General features: G+C 35.9%; 1 protein-coding gene across 2 annotated transcripts in view; it reads right to left on the reverse strand.

Moving 5' to 3' along the window:
- Window positions 1-10369: 10369 nt before the first annotated feature.
- ETFQO (electron-transfer flavoprotein:ubiquinone oxidoreductase) overlaps window positions 10370-20439 on the reverse strand; it is a 60245-nt gene continuing 50175 nt past the window's right edge. The window contains exons 15-18 of one of the 2 annotated variants that reach the window (XM_010260221.3): window positions 15725-15804; window positions 11469-11597; window positions 11312-11378; window positions 10370-10814 (exon numbers count right to left, since the gene is read on the reverse strand). In XM_010260221.3, coding sequence (XP_010258523.1) covers window positions 10731-10814; window positions 11312-11378; window positions 11469-11597; window positions 15725-15804 — 360 coding nt within the window. In that variant the 3' untranslated portion in view covers window positions 10370-10730. Of the gene's footprint in view, window positions 10815-11311; window positions 11379-11468; window positions 11598-15724; window positions 15805-20439 lie in introns of those variants that run through there. The other variant, XM_088891001.1, reaches the window with a different exon arrangement.

Below are 20439 nucleotides of genomic sequence, written 5' to 3' on the forward strand. Positions count from 1 at the left end.
ACTGGACTACACTTCATTCAGTCGAGCGAGCTGCTATTACTTCATTCAGTTGCCAGAGCAGAACTCCATAACCACGCAAGCGTAATGCGAACGCTTCCAATTCTGCATAGAGAGTAGGAAGGAATGGAAGGTCCAGCATCTTCAGAATCCTCTTCTCCGTCTCCGCCCTCTCTACCTTCTTCTTCAACGTAAGCGCTTCTTTATCCACAACCTTCATGGCGTAATAGCAGCTATCATCGCCGGCACCGGAGGTCCTGAGACGGCACAGGTAGACGCTCCCAATGTCGCCGCTCCCAATTCGACGAACGTGCTTGAAATCCCTGAAAGTCATCCCGCTCTTGCGGCGGGAAATGGCGGAACGTATAGCTTCCCACGCGAAGTCCGATGACCAGTGGGGCTTGACGGCAAAGTTCTCAGGCGAGTAATAAGACGAAGTTTTGGCGGAGATTTCGAGAGCATCAAATGAAAGACGACTGATGCTACTGCAGCTATCGCTGCTCATCGAACTCTGGCTAGAATTTAGTGTCTCTGCTGAACCGATTTCACCTTCTGAGTCCCGCAAAAACTCGTACATTTTTGGATCAGAAACTCCACTTCACCTCTTCAAAGATCTTCTACGTACGTACGCTTGAAAGGTTCCTACTTCCTACACAACACTACGTTGGGTTTCTAAGTTTCTTCTGAAAACATTTTCAGCAATATATAAAGCATCACCTTCTTTTCCCCAGTGACTCAGAACGTAGCAAGTAGAAATGCAACAAGCAACTACCAGTCAAGGAAGTAAAGAACAGCAGAACCTAATCTTTTCTCCACCAAGAATCTAAGCTCTCAAAAGAGAAAGAAAATTGAAAAGAGAAAGCTTCCAGAAAGCAAAGAAGGAAGAACGAATAACCGAGGATTTCCTCAACGAACCGTCAAAGCAGCTTCTACTTCGCCATGAAAACACCTTGGAAGTTCTACTCACAGCTCCTTCCTTCTCCACAGAGAGGCAACATGCATCGTTCGAATCTATTGGGAATATGGGGTCACTTAACTTTAGACGATAAAGTACCTTGAACGGTTACAATTTGATTCATGCTCCTTAAATAGTTTATGAGCGGTTATAATTTCAAACCCCCATATTTTCCTCTACTATTTCTAAAGAGTGTAAATCAACTCCTATTAAAATACTGAAAACAAAATTTATAATTTTCCAATGTGGAATAAGTTCAAGATTGGGTTTTGTAAGAGAAAAGCTAATTTTTCAATTAAGTGTATAAGTGCAATTTCTCATGTAATTGACTAATCAAATCCATTGGATTTAATCTCTTATGAGATTAAAATCCAACAACCATTAAAGGACCATCAACTTCAACCCCTCGTCAAAGCACTGCTCGTTGGAGAATACATGGTCAAGCGATTGCTAGTGCCAAAGAAGAACTTGAGTGAGGGGAGAAGAACAAGGTTCAGGGGATTAACAGCTCAAGTTACGCGGGAATGTTTGACTCAGTTTTGGGCTAGTTTTGGGGCTAATAGGACGAGCTAACGACCATCCCATGCACGCGGGACAAGCTAATTGCGTGCGAAGGGACAGATGGCGGACGCTCGGTGTGTGAGGCGTTTGTGGGGCGAGAACCGATGGGGCGCAAATTTGAACTCTAGTAAATGAAGTAATATCTAATAAAAATACAATTTTACCTTGATCCACGATACACTTTTACGTTGCAACCAAACGACTAGAAAACTGATCCAGAGTGCATTATAACACTGATCCAGTATTTGCACCTCAACCAAACGCAGCCTAAGGCTCAATTTAGAAAGAGTGCAAATATGTACAATACAAATACATACAAAATACAAAGTTTTGCATTATACATATTTGTATTTGTAGTTCTTCCAAATTGAGCCTAAAAGTTTGTTCCCATGCTAGTTTCTTTTTATTTTTTACTATTAATATTTTTGTTTTTGTTTTTCGTTAGAGGTTTTGTTTGTATAATTTTCTTCAACATGCCATTGCTATGTTGCTTCCAGGCCAATTCAGGTATACAAATGGAAGGTGGAATATCTTTATTCTTTAGTTTTGCATGTGTTGGAGTTCATTTTCCATTAGGTCTTGTGTTTTTATTTTTCTAATTATTATTGATCTTCTTCAATCATTTTTTTTCTTAACTATGGTATGGTGATATAATGGGTAGAGGCCCTTAATTTGAACTCATGTATCGAATATTTTCAAAGATGGTTAAACGTTTCATATAGCTATTTGAGTTTTTCATTAATTATATGGTCAAATATGATATGCAATTTTAATAAACATAATTTTCTTGAATTTGTCAGAAATTTTTACCATGGGAATGTTTATAAATATAAGGGCCCATTTGGTTTGTGGATAAGATCAGAATTGGAATCAGAATCCCTATGAATTAGAATTGGAATCACCTATTGTAAGTGTGGTGGTGAAGTTACGTACTCCCTAAGGACAAAGTAAGACTAGGTGCAGGAGGTAGGTTAAAGGCTAGGAAAAATGAGAATGATAAAATGATGATTTCGTTACGAGATTGAACCCTATTTATAGGGAGAAATCCTGAGGTCTCGAAAGGAAGGGGTTAAAAGCATTTGATTCCCACTAGGAAATGGAATATTGGATTCGCTATTAGTTGTCAGGGAACACTGCTAGAGTTTCACTACGTGTCTCATGAGATATCTTAGGGACATACTTTCCTTTCATCCAAGAATTCTCATAATTTGTGTGTGCTACTTCCTTTCATGACCCTTTTAACCGACGTGGCATGAATGACACCATTATTTAGCTGGCGCCTTTATTAGGTCTACAAAGTGTCCTGTCATGCACGTAAATTAAAGACACACGTGTTTCTAGCATTTATTATTGCTTCGTAGTAGTTCAACGCTTTTTGTGGCTTTGCAATAGTTTTGGAGCCCATCGTAGATCCACTCGTTTGCAAAGCTCGTCGTGGGGTCACGCATGTCCAAAGCTCACCACATGTTTACACTGGCTAAAGTTCATCGCAACCTGTTCTGGGTACGAATTTGTCGCAATCATGTGATGAGTTATGAACTCATCGCAGACATCCGATGAGTTATAAACTCATTGCAGACATCAGTGTGGTATTAATTTGACACCCTTTATGCTTTGATGGTTTGAGTGACCACTATGTACCTACACCTATTGTTGATGCCTGTTTGGTTCATTTGGAGTTGGAATCGGAATCAATCAAAAACTTTGAATTTTATATTAGTCTATTTATTATTTTATTATTACTTTATTAATATTTTATGAATATATAATTATTATTTCATTAGTACATTGTTATTATTACTTTATTAGTATTTAATAATTAATATCTTATTATTTATCATTAATTTATGAATATTTTATTAATATATTATTATTTTATTATGACTTTAATGATATTTTTATTTTTACATCTTATTAATATTTTCTTATTAGTTTATTAATATTCAATTACTTTTGTTTTTTATTTTAAAATTAATTTATTATTATTTTATAATTAGTATATTATCATTTTATTATTACTTTAATTATGTTATATTATTATTTTATTTGCAATTAATTATTATTATTACTATTATTATTTAATAAATAATATCTTTGCTTTTTATTAATATTTTATTATACTACTATTATTTTATTAGTATTTTACTAATATTGTATTATTATTTTAATTATTAATATATTCTTATTTTATTTTTGCTTTAATTATATTGTATTAATATTTTTATTTTATTATTATTATTATTATTATTATTATTATTATTATTATTATTATTATTATTATCATTATCATTATATATAACAATCAATATCTTTGCATGTTATTATTAATTTAGTAATAGTTTATTATATCACTATTATTTTGTTACTACTTTACTAACATTTTTTAATTGTTTACTAATATTTATTATCGATATATTATTATCTTATTATTAATTTAATAATATATTATTATTTTATTAATATTAGGGTTTAAGTTTTTTGTCTTAAGTTCTTTACTTCTTGAGAGAGTGGCCATTCCCCATACGGGGGAATCCCATTCCGCCAGGAATGGGAATCAAAATCCCATTCTCGTCAAACAAACTATTTTGGCCATTCTGATTCCAATTCCAGGCAACTATTCTACAAAACCAAACATACCCTAAATAATTGTTTAGTTAAGAATAAAATGCAACAAATGAAATATGACATAAATCAAATTAGCACAATTGAATAGTTTTGATGTTGTTACTACTAAATTAATAATCCTATCCAATTAAAATGCAAATGGATCAAATTGGGTCCAATTCAATGTAAAGTGCATGAATAAAAGCACTTTTGTAAAAATGCTTTTGTAAAAGTACTTCCGTAAAAGTGCTTTCATAAAAGTACTTTTTTAAAAGTACTTTCATAAAAATATTTTCAAAAAAGTGCTTTTGTAAAAGTATTGTTGTATAAGTGCTTTCGTAAAAGTACTTTTGTAAGTGATTTTGTAAAAGTACTTTACATAAAATTACTTTTATAGAAGTGCTTTTGTAAAAATGCTTTCATGTAAAAAGTACTTTTATAAAAATGCTCTCATAAAAATACTTTTGTAAAAGTACTTTGCTTTTGTAAAACACTCTAATGTTATTCATTCTTGCCCATTCTTGCCAAGAATGAGCAAGAATTAAGAGAATGAGGCCTACAATAGTGAACCAAACATGACCATAATTTTTATAAAATTACTTTTATAAAAGTGCTTTCGAGAAAATATTTTCATAAGTGTTTTTATACTGGTCCAAAATATTCATTGGATTGGATTGGACCTGGTCCATTTATAATGGACTCACATTGAACTGGCTCGGATTGGACCAAATCCAGTCCAATTGATACCCCTACATACAACACTCGATGGCAAATATATCATGGAATCATGTGGGCCCCACATCAATAACACACAAAAAAACTTGAGAAGATTTTGTAGTTTGTTGCATTAAAATAATATATAAAAAATGAAAAGAAGCAATGTATGACGTCAAAATTATTTACTTTTCATAATTTTGAAGGGATTGGATTGAAGATTTTCATAATTTCATAATTTCCAGGTTGGATTGAAGGGGTCTCTCTCTCTCCAAAATTATTTACTTTCACTACTAAAGCAAACTGATTTCTCATCACGTTTCCTTCTTCCCTCATTTTGATCAATTACAGAACCATTGATAGTCTGATACTCGGTTATGGTAAGGGAAGGCTAACTTGTTTCCCTAGTGATCCTAAGTTGATCATGAATGTGGTGAGTTAACTCATCATCTATATATCATTCAACCATGTAACCGATGCATCTATTCATTAATATATAAGTACATATTCAATGCCATTGATGTATATGCCAGTATGCATATATATGCATCCATACATGTACATGCAGTAAGAAATACTTTTGATATTAAAGCTGGAAGCAATGACAGATTCCTGGAGATATGGTGGCGAATAGAAAAAATAGCTACAAAGTATCTCTAATATTCTGAATGAAATCCATCCTTCTTACACCTATAATTTCCAAAAGATAAATCTTACTTACGGACTATGGGAACACCAAGCTAGCTAATCCTGGCTTTATACTCTCTTCCATGCAGCTATCTAGCAAGCTTACATTATTCTCTCAAATCTTTATGGAATTTTTCTCCCAGATCATCATCAAATACTGTTGAGTTAGGAGTGATTACTTTGCATCCTGAGGTTTAGATTTAGAAAACCATGAGCATGACAATCTAATCCTTTGGATGTAGGTTACCTCTTCCTCACCAACACTTAATATATAGTGCCATGCATCAATGCACACTCAAGTCTCCTGCACCACCCAAAGAATCTCTAATTTGTGCTGCATATGCTGGTACGTGCATGGTTTAGTATACAGCAAACCCTTTTGCTTATAATTAGATTTAAATCTAATGTACTTGGTACATTAGATTCTAGTGTATTGGTATTGATGAAGTAGGTGAGAGATCATGTGAATGGTGGGTCCCCTGACAAGCAATAAGCCAATATTGCTTGTTATCTTCAAAACTAGCATTTTAATTTTGAGATTTCAAGTAGTAGGTTGAATTATCTTCAATTCCTGAGATCTACTAAGGCTGTTATTGGTTCCTGAAAAAGAGTAAGAAAAGAAAAGTTGTGGGATGATCCTTAAAATTTCCATTACTTTTTTTTCCCTCATTCTTTTTATGTAGGTTGGTAGACCATTCTTCCCCCATGGAAAATCCTCATGAATTCAAAACATCCTCAATAAACAGATTTACATCATTTTATTTGAATAAATCTGTACTCACTTTTTGCACTCTTATCAAACTTACATGTCAACTTTACATAAAAACAAACGCACATTGCAAAAATTAATAGGAAAAAACTTCAGTCCCATTGCAAGACTTCCCCAGTGGAATCCATCACTAGCAATGTACCCTGATGTTAGGCTAGGCATTAAATAGTCTGGGTCCCATTACAAGACTTCAATCACTCTTCAGTCTTCCCCTAACAGGACTGGTATCAGAACCCGTATCCCCATTTAATCAAATTGGTTCCTGGGATTTGTTCATCAATAGCAAGTCACCTAAGTTTCTTAAAAGGGAGAAGATGGTAAAACTGAACTGATCAAAGGAAGATAACTGTATATTCCACCAGGAAAAGGATTGTATAGTTTCATGCAAGATATCCTTGCCCTGCACTCAAAACCCAAAATTGAACATTAGATGGATTAGTTAAAAGTTATGGCATTGCTGGCAGGTGGAGGAAGATGTTTTCTTCAGACAAGAAAAAGAGATAATTCGGTTTCCCAACTACATAGACCACCACTGGAAACTGAATTTGTGGGGGATAAATTCAGAACCTTTAACACTAAAACATAATATAGACTTACAACCCAAAATTCTTTATTACACTTAATTCGTGGGGGACAACCCAAAACCCTAATAGCTAACTTCTTCAGTTCCTCCACTTCCCCTTTGCAGATTTGAAATGCATGCCATCTTCTCAACTGCCTGTTGGACAAAGTAGAATAACATTTAGATAAAGACCCATCTCCTGATGTGAGGTAGATCAATCAGCATGAATCATGAATACATCTGTATACATCTAGGCCATGATGAGAGAGAGGAAATTGATTTTCCAAATTTTAGTAACAATATTTGGGAAACAAACAAACAATAAGTAGATCATGGAATGAAGTCTAGTAACCTGGTGCAAACACTTCTGTGATGGAAAAATCTTTTAATACTCGTAACAGAAGTTACAATTTTGGCTAGAAAACCTCAATACAGAAAATTAGTGAGATAGGGAAAGTTTGGTTTTAGTTTGGCTGCATTTGATTCCTTGAATTAGTGAGGAAGGGCAAGTTGGGAAAAAGAAAAAAAAATTCCTTAGGTTATGGTTTGACAGAAGTAAGAGAAAAAATAGAGAAAGCCAGACCAAAGACCTATGCCACAAACAGTTTTCAGGTATAGGTCTTACATGTGCATGTGGGGGAGTACAGCTATATTGCATATTTGGACTGGATAAATGACATTTTATTGAACTTTTCTAATAAAACAAATTTACCTGAGGTCATTAATGCCTAAGAAAATCTAACAGGACAAATATCACCACAGTGTGCTTTTTTTGATAGATGACCACAGTTAGCAAAAGATTAGTCATACTTGATTACATTTGGAAATGAATAATAGAATTGAACATGGAGCTATTCAAACCTAAGTAAACCCAGAAATTATATGCTTGAACCAACCCTTTGAATCAGAATTTAAAACCACACCAACTCCTCATATGGCAACCTCACCAGTAGGAAACTTTTGAGGTCACAACCAAAACCCAATAACATGAAGCCCCAAAGGTGAATCCTACCTCACTTTGGACATTAGAAATAAAAAAAAAAACTCCCCTTCACCTTCGCCTAGACTTGGCCTTAATTAACCAAAATAGGACAAGCATAAAATGATCATGGTAGAGATTTAAAACCAGTCCAATCAAACCAGCCCTTAGTAAATGAGCTTTCAAATCTACTCAACAACTAAGAAAGGAGTTAATTTGTCACAACAGGGGGAGCAACTCCAAGTTTTTTTTTTTTTTTTCTTAAATTTTTTTGTGTGCAAGGGTTTTAGTTCACTAGTACATTAAGTTCAAATTTCTGTTGTAATGGACCTATCATCACAATAGCAAGTTGCCTTTTAGTAACCAATTATGGCCTTATGAATCGAAGATTTTCAAGTCAACCGGTTTATTGTAAAACTGTAAATTGTTATATGTGGATAAAAACATGTGTTTTTAATCAAAGTTATCTTATACACTATGTCACTATCTATGAAATTTATCCTGTTTTGTCAAAAAACAAACAAGGTTACCAACAAATCATTTTTGGTTACAAGGACAACAAAGATCAAACAATTCTACTAATTCCTGTTATTTTGTTGCTCTCAACTGGGGTTGGACAAAATAATTTGTTTCAGTTGCATGCAATAGGTTTGTGTTACTCGAGTGAAGTAGTAGAGCTAGGTCCAAATTAAGGCACGCACCACCTTCCTAATTAAAAGTTCAAATCATGACTCATTGGTTTCTAGCAAGGAAATCATAATGGCCCTTGTAGCTTTCTCCAGCCACTGAATGCTGTATCTTGAGACTTGGCGTTTGAAAATTCTGTTTTCGTTTTTTTCCTAAAATGACATGCATCTTGGTATGGGCTGTTACTTTGGAGTTTGGATGAACACTAAATTGGAATACTTAGCTATAGCTAAGATGCCGAATGCCTGAAACTATTACAGCAATTTGTTACCAAATCACGGTACGTGCCGAATGCCTGAAACTATTACAACAAATTGTCACCAAATCACGGTACGTGCCGAATGCTTGAAACTATTATATTTTGAAAATTGAAGCTCTGCCTGAATATTTTGGGGATTTTGGCTTTGAACATTAAATGATGGATACATAGAGACTAAATACTGACAATTAAACAATTTTACAAATTAAAGACAACAACATTACCTTCACTGTTAGCTTTGTGATGAATACAAATTGGTGGTCGACCTAGAAAAGGGGAAAAAACAGAGCAAGAAATACATAAGAAGGAGGAAGAGGAGGAGGTATCCAACTTACCTTCACTGTTAGCTCCGTGCTCTGTGTGCAGCTTGAGAAGAAGACCGAGAAGAAAAAGAAGAAGAAGAGAGATCGATCTTAGTTTCAAGAGATTGAGATCAATCTTAGTTGATTGATTTTACCAGAGAGATTGAGAGAGGGAGTGACAAAAGGTTCAGTCGAGACAAGGGTTCAAACACTTTGAAAAAAGAATGGGGCGGTAGCATGAATATTTTTCGTGCTGCAAAATGTTATATTTTTTGCCCAAGACCCAAGTTTCATTCTTTTCAGAATGAGTCTTACAGCAAGAAATGGTTACCCAAACACCCACATCTCATTCATTCTTACCCATTCTTTTCCAAAATCAGTAAGAATTAAAAGAATGAGGCCAATGGCAGCGAACCAAACATGGCCTAATGCCCATAAAAAATTAAGAGAAAAAGAAAACTTTCTTTGATCCAATTCACAAAATGTAAAAAACCAAGTCAATTGAGGCTCCATAACACCCAATTTGCATATGACAGTTTTTAAAGAAAGAGGGCAAAATCTAGGTGCATTTATAGACAGCATAATTCAAACATGAGCTAACCAGTTATGACATGTGTGACATCTTAAACATTGTTAGTCTTTAATGCACACCTTGTTAAACGTGAACCTAAAACTCAAATCTCCTCGCAATAGAAAACCATTCCAACATGATTCGTGCGGACACAAATCATGTTGGGGAAGTTTTTATTGGATTCACATTGGCACCTCACAGCGAACGCCCCACAGCACATCATTGGAAATATCTCCCAATGGCAAGTACGGGAGGTATTCTCAATGCACACTGAGATGTGCATGTGAGGCAATTGTGGGGGGTTGATGTGATCTCATTTTTATTGGAAGGAGATCCGACCTCATAAATCAATGAAAAGTAAATAGACTATGTGATGTCTTATTAAAATTTTAATATAAGGTGTTGTAAAATTTCAAAATGCTACAGTCGGGCTCAAGGAAGAGCAATCCCCGGAATTTGTGCATTATCTGAGTTTTATTGAACAATCTAGCAGGCAGCTTAGCTCAGTATTCAGCTACACGGCCCTGGCCATGTCTGTATTGGGGTAATAGCCAAGATGCATGTTAGCATTTTAAAACTTTTATGTTTAATTAAACCCCCCCAAAAAAAAACATGAAAAAGAAAGAAACACAAGAGAGGTTATCAACACTTGCTGATATTATCGGCATGCTTGTGTGCCACTTTCAAGGATTCAAAAGGGATTATTTTTGTGAAACATGAAGTGTAAGAAAATTAAAAGACTGATTAAATTAATTTCAAAATGGGATTTCCAGTTCTTCCACCATTGATCATCTAGGCCGGACCACAAGTAGAACAAATTCGATTACTAAGGGCACTCCTGGAAGTTGGAGTGTTGGACCAATTTAAATTGTTGAGAGACCTTTCAACAATACCTCTTCTAGAACCACCAGTCATGCATTATGTAACTGACCAAAAGGAAATGCTTTACATTATTTGGGGTTTTACCTCCCTCACCCCCCTTCTATTTCTCTCTCCAGAGAAGATAAAGGAATATGGCATCATAGTTAGAGAGGAATAGCAGAACATAATTATTTACATTAGAAAATTGAAAAGATGGGGAATCTACATGATTGAATATCCTGGACCACCGCCTCCTTCTGGTACTGTCCACTCAATATTTTGTTTTGGGTCCTTGATATCGCATGCCTGCAAAATTAACAATAGATAATTTTGGAATAACCAAATGAATGTGAGATGGTAGGAAAAAAAAGATGAAAAATATCAAGAAATGGCAGGAACAGCATGACTGCATATTCAAGGGTTGTCTGGTTGAATACTTGAATAGTAGACTACTAAATTCTTCCCCCCCTTGAGATTGTGGAGGATGAATTTTCCAATACATGTTGAATAGTTTGACAAAGTAGGGAGGGTGCAGTAATATCATTGGATTTGATTATTTCCTTCCCCTCATGCAGTTAAGATTTTCAAATAGAAAAGGAAAACGGGACTAAAGCTTTCTAAATACCTTACCTACCTTTTTATTCTATACATGCTTAAATACATGTTGATACAACATGTGATCACCTAAGTTTGTATTCACATAGAGATCCAACTAAAAGATGCCATTTTCATTTGGTCACTTGAAAAAAAAATATGATTAACCTGACAATACACCAGAATAATCTAGGCAAAAGTTAACTAACCTTGCAATGGAGGCAGTTTTGAGCATTGATTTGCAACTTTTGCTGACCTTGCTCATTAATGACATACCTTTGTTTCATGCAAATACCAAAGAAATGTCAGATGGAATCCACAACATAAGATCACTGGAATCACAAGATAAAGTACAGTGCACTCTACTCGTATACGCGTGCAGGGCAGTATCGTGACTCAGGTCCTGCATATTTTGGCAAATTTACACGTTCGGGTATTGTTGGATCCCTCAGATGAAGATGGGCTGGTTGGTCATGTTCATGGTTTGTGTTGCTCCTAACAGAAAAAAAAAACAAAAAAATATATTATGACCTAAAAAATACAAAAAAGGGAGAGAGAGAGAGAGAGAATACAAGGCTTCCCTAGGGGGCTTCATCAAATGTTGACTTAACCAACTGCATGTGCACTGTGTGAACAATGACACTAAGAAAGTTTTCCTCTTTTGTGGATCCACTAAGTAATACAATCAAATATTCAATCACTTTTTTTGGGGTGTAGACTAAATTGTATTGAGATGAAAAATATACAATTTAGAATCATGGAGGAATCAAAGAACATAGTCATCATGGGCTATTGAGACAGCCACAGAGTGACCCAAAATATACAAACAATCAAAAGGGGCCATCACAAGATCAAAAACTCAGAAGTCAGAACCAAGACAAAAATCATACAAAAGGCATTCTAAATACTCCAATTACTCGTGAAACATAGATTTTTAGAAGGAAAATAAGAAAAAAGACTTCCTGCAAGGATCTAATCCAAGAAAATCAATCTGGCTTCTGAGGAAAACAGGAAGTCAAAGACCAAACTGCCAATTTTCATTGTAGAAGTGCTCACATTAATTTTGGGAAACTAATCTCAACCTTTGGGATTAATAAATTTATCTGCTATTAAGATACACCTAAAATAGTAATTAACAGCATAGTCAGACTTTATAACACCATCCTGCTGCTCAACATTCCGGAGTCTTGAATTACTATGCAATAACGATTATATATTTCAAAAATATATATTGACCAAGCAGAAGATAATCCTCAACAGATGCTTGAGCATTAAACTCTAATCACAAATGGAAGATCACCGTCTATTTGTGTTTTCAGCAATAAAAAATCAATGGAATCTGAGAATTATTGAGAAGAAGAGAAGGAAAGAACAGTAGAAGAAACTAGGGGAAGAAGAGAGTGGAAAGAACACAGCCAATAATGGGGAATAAAGAGACCTCCACTTCTTTTAATCAGTCAAGCCAATCAATAACTGTTAAGTTACAAGACTTCTGATTAGTGGCAATAAGAAAAAAAAGAAAAATAAAATAAAAATAAAAGGCCCATGGCCCATAAGCATAATAAAAGAAAACAAGTAACAAAGGTCCAATAATAATAAATGCTAAAAGAGGATAGAATTCCAATAATCCAATCTGTCAACACACCTGAAGGGGCTTATAACCCTCCTAGAGAAATGAGACCCTCAGCTTCTTGGCTGGGCCTCTTGTTTCACTACGTTCCTAAATTTGCATATTCAATCATGTATCTTTTTTTTTTCCAATTTAATCGACACATTGTTTTATATTCATTTCTTTGGGGTTTGATTAGAGCATGGTTTGTAATTTTGATATCAATGGGCATTTCACCAATGTAGAGATGCAGATATCTCAGAGATATTTTGCTAATTCCGCTAAGATATTTGGAAAATCTAAAATACCAGGCAAGTTTTCTAGAAACACAGAATTAGTTAATAAATCTTTAACAAATCATTATAAAAAATATAATTGCACAGCTATAGCAAAGAACTGTATAAATCAAATAGGAGAAAATTAAGAGACTTTAATAGGTACCTTTCTCTATCTCCCTTTTTGCCTTTTAACCACCTTCTCTTCATTTAATATGTCAATTACTTGGCATTTTGACTTTTATCTTTTTTGTTACTACAGTTTGGATTATATTGAGAACACTCTTTCGTAGTTATATGCATTTTTCTACTTCTTTTGAATTATAGTGACTTAGTAAGTGAATCATATGAAAATAGTAAGCCAATTGTCCAGTCACAAATTCTCCATTGGTTCTTTTAGGAAAATACTTTTAAAGAATTATGATGATTATAATAAAATATCGGAAGTTTTTAATAATATTCTAAAATTTTAAACCTTAAATATATAGTATATCAATGAAATCTGAAATATCGCTGACATATCAACAAAATATCAAAGATATTTGGAAGAAAAGATTCCCGAAAAATTTCATATCACCACTTAGCAAAAAGGAATATATTAGGGATAATTTGCCAAATATCGCTGATATTGCGAACCATGGATTAGAGTAGTGAGAAAAGATTAAAGAAAAATGAAAGCAAGAAGGAAGAAAAGAAGAACAATAAGAGAGAAGTAGAAGGGGAAGAAAAGACGAAGAGTTAGGGCAGCAAAATTGAGGGCCATACTCCATTCATTAAATTATATAATCATGGGAATATTACAAAGATACCCCTGATTATTAGAGAGATAGATAGCCCATATGGCATGACAAAAATGCCCCTGAGTACATATGAGCTTACTTATCAACACTCACAACACTCCCCCTCAAGATGAGCATAGATGTCAATCATGCCTAGCTTGCCAAGATTGTTTTCCAATTTAGATTGAGAAAACTTTTGTTGAGAGAGTCCGCAAATTGATATCCTGACCTAACAAATGGTAAGCAGATTTCACCATTAGCCACTCTTTTCTTAATAAAATGTCTATCAACCTCAATGTGCTTTGTACGGTTATGCTGGACAAGATTGAGAGCAATACTTATAGTTGCTTGGTTGTCACAATATAACTTCAGGGAAGTGTCAAATTGTAACCCAATTTCAATCAACAGGTTCTTCAACCATAATAACTCCGATATTCCATGAGCCAAATGCTCAATAGTCTGCCTTTGCACTTGATTGAGCCATAATAGATTGTTTGTTGCTTCTCCAGAAAAGTGCAATAACCTGAAGTAGATTGTCGATCATCCATTGTATGACATTTGTATGCTGTCTTTGTTTTGTTTTGCTTTTTTTTATGAATAATTAGAGTTTTATTAAAATACGTAATGTAAAGACTTTACAATCATCCCTCATAGAGGCACGAGCTACTATCTCTCATACAAATAAGAACATATTACAACTGTGCCTTGAATAAAATAGACCTGTCCACCCCTTGTTTAGACAAAGCATCCGCCATCCCATTTGCTGATCTTCTCACCCATTGTATCCTTAAATTCATATTCCTGGTTAGCTAAGTAAATTTTTTTCATTTTACTCCTGTAGCACCAAATTGTCTTTGTTTTGTTTTGTTGGAGTCGGGCATGTTGTTCGGGGGTGGTGATGGAGATTGGAGGTTTGTGGGAGGTTAGCATTGTTTTGTATGTTAGGAGTTCTTTTGTTTTCTGTGGTTGCTTGATGTAGTTCAGTCGGAGTTCTTTTTCTCTCGGGTGATAGCTTGTCACCTTTCTGTTGTATTCTCTTTTTTCTCTTATGAAATTTTCTTTTATTATAAAAAAGAGGTTTTCAATACAGTTTTCTGATGTCATCACACAGACATGATGACATCATCCCTAGCTGAGGTTCTCCAAAACACCAAAAAATGAGCTTCCCCCTGCTTTGATACCAAGTAGTGAGAAAACATTAAAGAAAAATGAAGGCAAAAAGCAAGAAAAGAATAAGAAAAATAGGAGGGAAGTATGAGAGAAGAAAAGAGGAAGAGTTAGGGCAGTAAAAGTGAGAACACACCCCATTCATTAGATTATATAGTTGTGGACAAAATTACAAAGATACCCTTGATTGGTAGAGAGATAGATAGCTCATATTGAATAACAAAAACGCCCCTGATTACAAACAAGCTTGCATATCAACACTCACAGCAATTAGCAAAATTGCTCAGCATTATTTAGAGACTACGGGCTTCCGAGCTTGTCAAGTTATCTTCATAGCAATAAAACTAATGACAGCCTATGAGTTGGGGGCAAAAAGAAATTATGATCATCAGAAATGGCTGCAGGTCAGATTCTGGGTTTCCTGACCTTAGTATTCATCCTAGCACAACTATCATAGATTTTCTCTTCACAAGTCCCAGCTGCCAATGCTACAGACCCAAGGCTGGAAAAAAGGTTTTTTTTTTTTGGAAAAAAGTCATGATTACAGAAAATGACTCTATGACTGTAGGCCAGATAGCAGTTGGACATGTGGATGTCCTGATGTTAGTAATCCTCCTAGCACAACTATACTAAATTTTTTCTTCAATAGTACCAGTTGCTAATGCTCAACATAAGGCTGAAAAGGATTTTCATTTTCCTACAACACATAAATAAATCCAAAGAAGACAATTAAGTAGCTAATAAGAGTTAATGCATATATAGAGGAATAGGTAACCATCGTAACCATCAGACCTGTATAAAGAGGTTGGAACATCAAATGACACCAATCCATCTGGCTTTGAGTAGTGAATCGGAGAGTGTACACTTGCAACCTGCACATGAGAGAGCAAAGTAATTGGTATCTGATACAAAAGGCATCTAACTGTTATGTAGAAGCCCAAACAAATGTTAAAAATAATAAAAAAAGACATCAGCATTCATCAAAGGTGCGAATTTACAACTTAATGTGTTCACTAATGTATCTATATCCTACCCATCCAAGTAGCAAAAGTTTACACAACATACAACTTTCAAACATTTCGTGATTCAAGAAGAATGAATAAAAAACTTTTAGGCATAGTAAGAGACAAACTCATAATTTTATCAATGAATTTTATGAGAAAAGCTAAACGAACAAATCAATCTGGTGAAAATCAGCTCCTCAAAGTTTATATTACAAGCATAAGAAGAAACAAGAGGAGAGAGGTAAATATCCTTTAGATTGACTTTACAAGGGTATGGCAACCCCTGACAATCAATGGGAATAACATCCTAATCAGCAACCAAAAAAAAAAAAAAGGAAATTGCTTCATGCTCAATTTTATTGGCCTCAATAGGAGATGAAAAAGCAAGGGAGAAACATGGATATGGGTGGCTGTCAAGTATGACAAGAGTGGGAAGAAGAGTTTTATTGGAGAAACAAGCATAGATCATGCAAGCAGCCCTGGGATTTTAGAGGATAAAGAGCCTGATAGCTGTGCCATGGGTGACGGAGGTGCAGAGTTTCTTTGTGATTCTGCTGCATCCGAAGTTTCAGATAGGTGCAGACTGGAATCTGTAAAGTGTGATGTATTGACTCCGGGAGTGATTCTTCCTGCGGGGAGAAGGAGATTGGGGAAGGGTGTGTCTCTGTAGGTGATGAACAATGAGAATAAGGAGAGGGGAAACAGGTGATGGAGAAGGTGTGGGGAGCCTAGAGTGGAGTTACGATGAGGATAGCTTTCAATCCGGAGAGGTGATGGCAGGAAGATTGGGGGTTGATCTGGGCCGTAGGAGCAAGATTGATGAAAAAGCGAGGTGATCAACAAGAAATCTCGTAGCCTGAAGACTCTTAATGCAGTGCATGTGACGAAGGTATTCTCCAGGCTAAACCTTGGCCTGGCAGGAGCAGGCCCCACGAAAAACTACAAATAGGTTTATAAAAGGAAAAATTAAGAGGCAGCAGGTCATCTGGCACTGAAAACAGGGGGACAATGGCGCAAAGCCAGCCTGTGTCTTCCTATTCAGGAGAGAAGCAACAGAAGGACAACCTGAATGTTGACAACTTTGCTTCTGGTAAGAGCAAGACAATGCAAAAAGACGGGGGCGTTGATATTAGGACAGGGAGTGGGACCCTTCAGAATTTGGTGGGTAGAGAGGTCATGATTGGAAAGAGCTTGGGTTTGTTTTTCTAGGGTGGTGAGGAGTTTGCTAGAAGGGCTTTTGAGGAGTTTGAAAGAAGGAAATGGGAAGAGAAGATGAATAAAGAAACTCATCGAGAAGGCGACTAGTGGTGGGATGAAGATATTTCAAGTTGGGAGGATGAGTTCGTGGTGGAAGATTGAGGTCTTGGTCGTGGAGCAAGGAGTGTTTAAGTTTCTGGTTAGGGGTGATTTGGATGCTTTTGCTCACATGGGTTTCTGGCTCGTTTTCTTGGGTTGTGCTTGCGATTGGTTTGAGAAAAGCTTCAAGTGTTGTCAGTTGTGGTTTTATGGGTTTTAGTCTGGGACTATTGAGATCTTTGTTGGTTATTTGGGTTTGTTTCCTCTTCTTTGTTTAATGAATTTTATTTTACTCTTCAAAAAAAAACTATAATTCAGAACATAAAGGGCAATCTACTGCTTAGCCCCTCGAGCCCCCAACAAATGCTCTCTATGCACTTTATTCCCAGTGAGTGAATCAGAAAAGGAAAGGACCCCTAAGCAAAGGAGCCCTACTAGTTTTTATTTATTTTTTTCTCCTGACCGGTAAAATAACAATATACAAATATAAGCTACACAAGGAGTACAAAAAAGGAGGCAAGAAGAAAAACCTCAATCTCTGCCTTGCAATGTCTTATAAACCTCTGATATACATGAAAGCCTCAAATCAAGATAAAACCCAACCAAAAGGCATAGACATCCTGTTTTGGAATGGTAGAATACTGATGTATTTCATTCTATTGCCAATCGGCATATTTATACAGTAAGCTGCTGCAATAAATAGAAAGGAAAAAAAATAGAAAGAAAAGAAAATAGAAAGTAGAAAAATAGAAAGAAAAGAAAATAGAAAGTATAAGAATAGAAAGAAAGAAATAGAAAGAAAAACTTTCTAAATCAATCCTTCCACAATCCTAGGAATATATACAATTCTATTTTTACACAACTACCAAATATAGATCTGCACCAGTAACCCCACGTTTTCCAACACTCCCCCTCAAGTTGGTGAATAGAGATCCTCCATTCCCAGCTTGGCTATAATTCTTCGAAAGTCTGTATTATTGAGCCCTTTAGTAAGTACATCGGCCAGTTGTCCTTTTGTAGACACATAGGGAGTGCAAATCAACTTGCTGTCCAGTTTCTCTTTTATAAAGTGTCGGTCAATTTCGATGTGCTTCGTCCTGTCATGTTGAACAGAATTGTGAGCAATATTGATGACTGACTTGTTATCACAATATAGTTTCATAGGCTCTTCTCGTGGAATCTTCAGGTCTTCTAAAATTATCTTCAACCAGAGTAATTCACACACTCCTTGTGCCATAGCCCTGAATTCTGCCTCTGCACTTGACCGAGCCACTACATTTTGCTTCTTACTCCTTCAAGTGACTAAGTTTCCTCCCAAGAAGGTACAGTAACCGGAAGTGGACCATCTATCTACTGGAGATCCTGCATAATCGGCATCTGTATAGTGCAGAATAAAATTCCTTTTCCTGGATTGGCTTTCAAATAGTGCAGAATTCGATGAGCAGCCTGCAGATGAACTTCTTTAGGATTATGCATAAACTGACTTATTACACTTACATCGTATGCAATATTTGGCCGTGTATGTGCAAGATAAATGAGTTTTCCAACCAGTCTTTGGAACATCTCCTTGTCTACACTTGCATTCTCGCTGGCTTCTCCAAGTTTATGATTGGGATCTACAGGCGTGGAAGTTGGTTTACATGCCATATTTCCTGTTTCTCTCAAAAGATCAACAACATACTTTTGTTGAGAGATAAAGATGCCTTGTTTAGAATGTGCAACTTCAATTCCGAGAAAATACTTTAGTCTCCCCAAGTCTTTTATCTCAAATTCTCTGGAAAGGCAGTTTTTCAATGCTTCCTTCTCCTTTTTATCATTCCCAGTAACGATTATATCGTCCACATAGACTAATAGTGCAGTAACTCCCCCTGAGGCTGTGTGTTTGATACAAAAGATCAACAACATACTTTTGTTGAGAGATAAAGATGCCTTGTTTAGAATGTGCAACTTCAATTCCGAGAAAATACTTTAGTCTCCCCAAGTCTTTTATCTCAAATTCTCTGGAAAGGCAGTTTTTCAATGCTTCCTTCTCCTTTTTATCATTCCCAGTAACGATTATATCGTCCACATAGACTAATAGTGCAGTAACTCCCCCTGAGGCTGTGTGTTTGATAAACAATGTGTGGTCACCTTGACTTTGCTTGTAACCTGTACTAAGCATCACCTTTGTAAACCTTCCAAACCATGCTCTCGGAGATTGTTTGAGGCCGTACAATGCTTTCTTCAACCTACAAACTTTGTTCCCCTTAATGCCTTCTCCAAAACCCGGTGGAATGTCCATGTATATCTCCTCTTCTAGATCACCATGGAGAAATGCATTCTTTACATCAAACTGTTGCAAATCCCAATTATAGTTAGCAGCCAAAGACAGCAACACTCTTACTGTATTCATTTTAGCTACTGGGGCAAAAGTTTCTTGATAATCTACCCCATAAGTCTGTGTATATCCCTTGGCTACCAGTCGTGCTTTGTACCTTTCTAACGACCCATCAGATTTGTACTTAATTGTGAACACCCATTTACAACCTACAGTCTTCTTGTTTCTTGGTAGATCCACAACTTCCCATGTGTTGTTCTTTTCTAGTGCCTCCATTTCCACTCTCATGGCTTTTCTCCACTCCTTATTAGAAAGTGCCTCGGCTAGAGTATTAGGAATTGGAATGGTGTTAAGGCTGGCTAGAAAACTTTTATGGGATTTAGAGAATCTTTAGAACGACACAGATCTGGCTAAAGGGTACAATGGGCGTTTGGTACATTCTCTGGTTCCTTTTCTCAGTGCAATTTGTAGGTTATACTCAGGATGTGAAGGTGCAGGTTCAGGTTCTGCATATCCCTCAGTTCCAGGATTAGGAATTGAATCTTGGACTTGCACAAGTTGAGGATCTAGATTTCTTCTCCTAGAGTAAACCTGCATATATCTCACATCATCATGCACAACATTGGTGGGGTTAATAGTGTCTGAATTTGGTTCAATGATCGAGTTGTTTGACTCTTGTTGAGACTCGGGAATGTGGGGCTTAGAGGATTGTGACTCAGAGGGATGTGATTCTTGACGGTTGGATGACTGTGAGGAGGGTAATACATTTAAGGAGAGTAGATCTGAGGCCTTATCTTCCATTAATGAGGGCTCCCCCTGAAGATAAGGTTGAGTGAAAAGGATTCCTCAAATGTGACATCGATGGAGGTGTAAAATTTTCTGGTGGCTGG

The sequence above is a fragment of the Nelumbo nucifera genome, chromosome 7 (assembly GCF_055504915.1).
Source record: "Nelumbo nucifera cultivar China Antique chromosome 7, China Antique-T2T, whole genome shotgun sequence".
Lineage (NCBI taxonomy): Eukaryota > Viridiplantae > Streptophyta > Magnoliopsida > Proteales > Nelumbonaceae > Nelumbo > Nelumbo nucifera.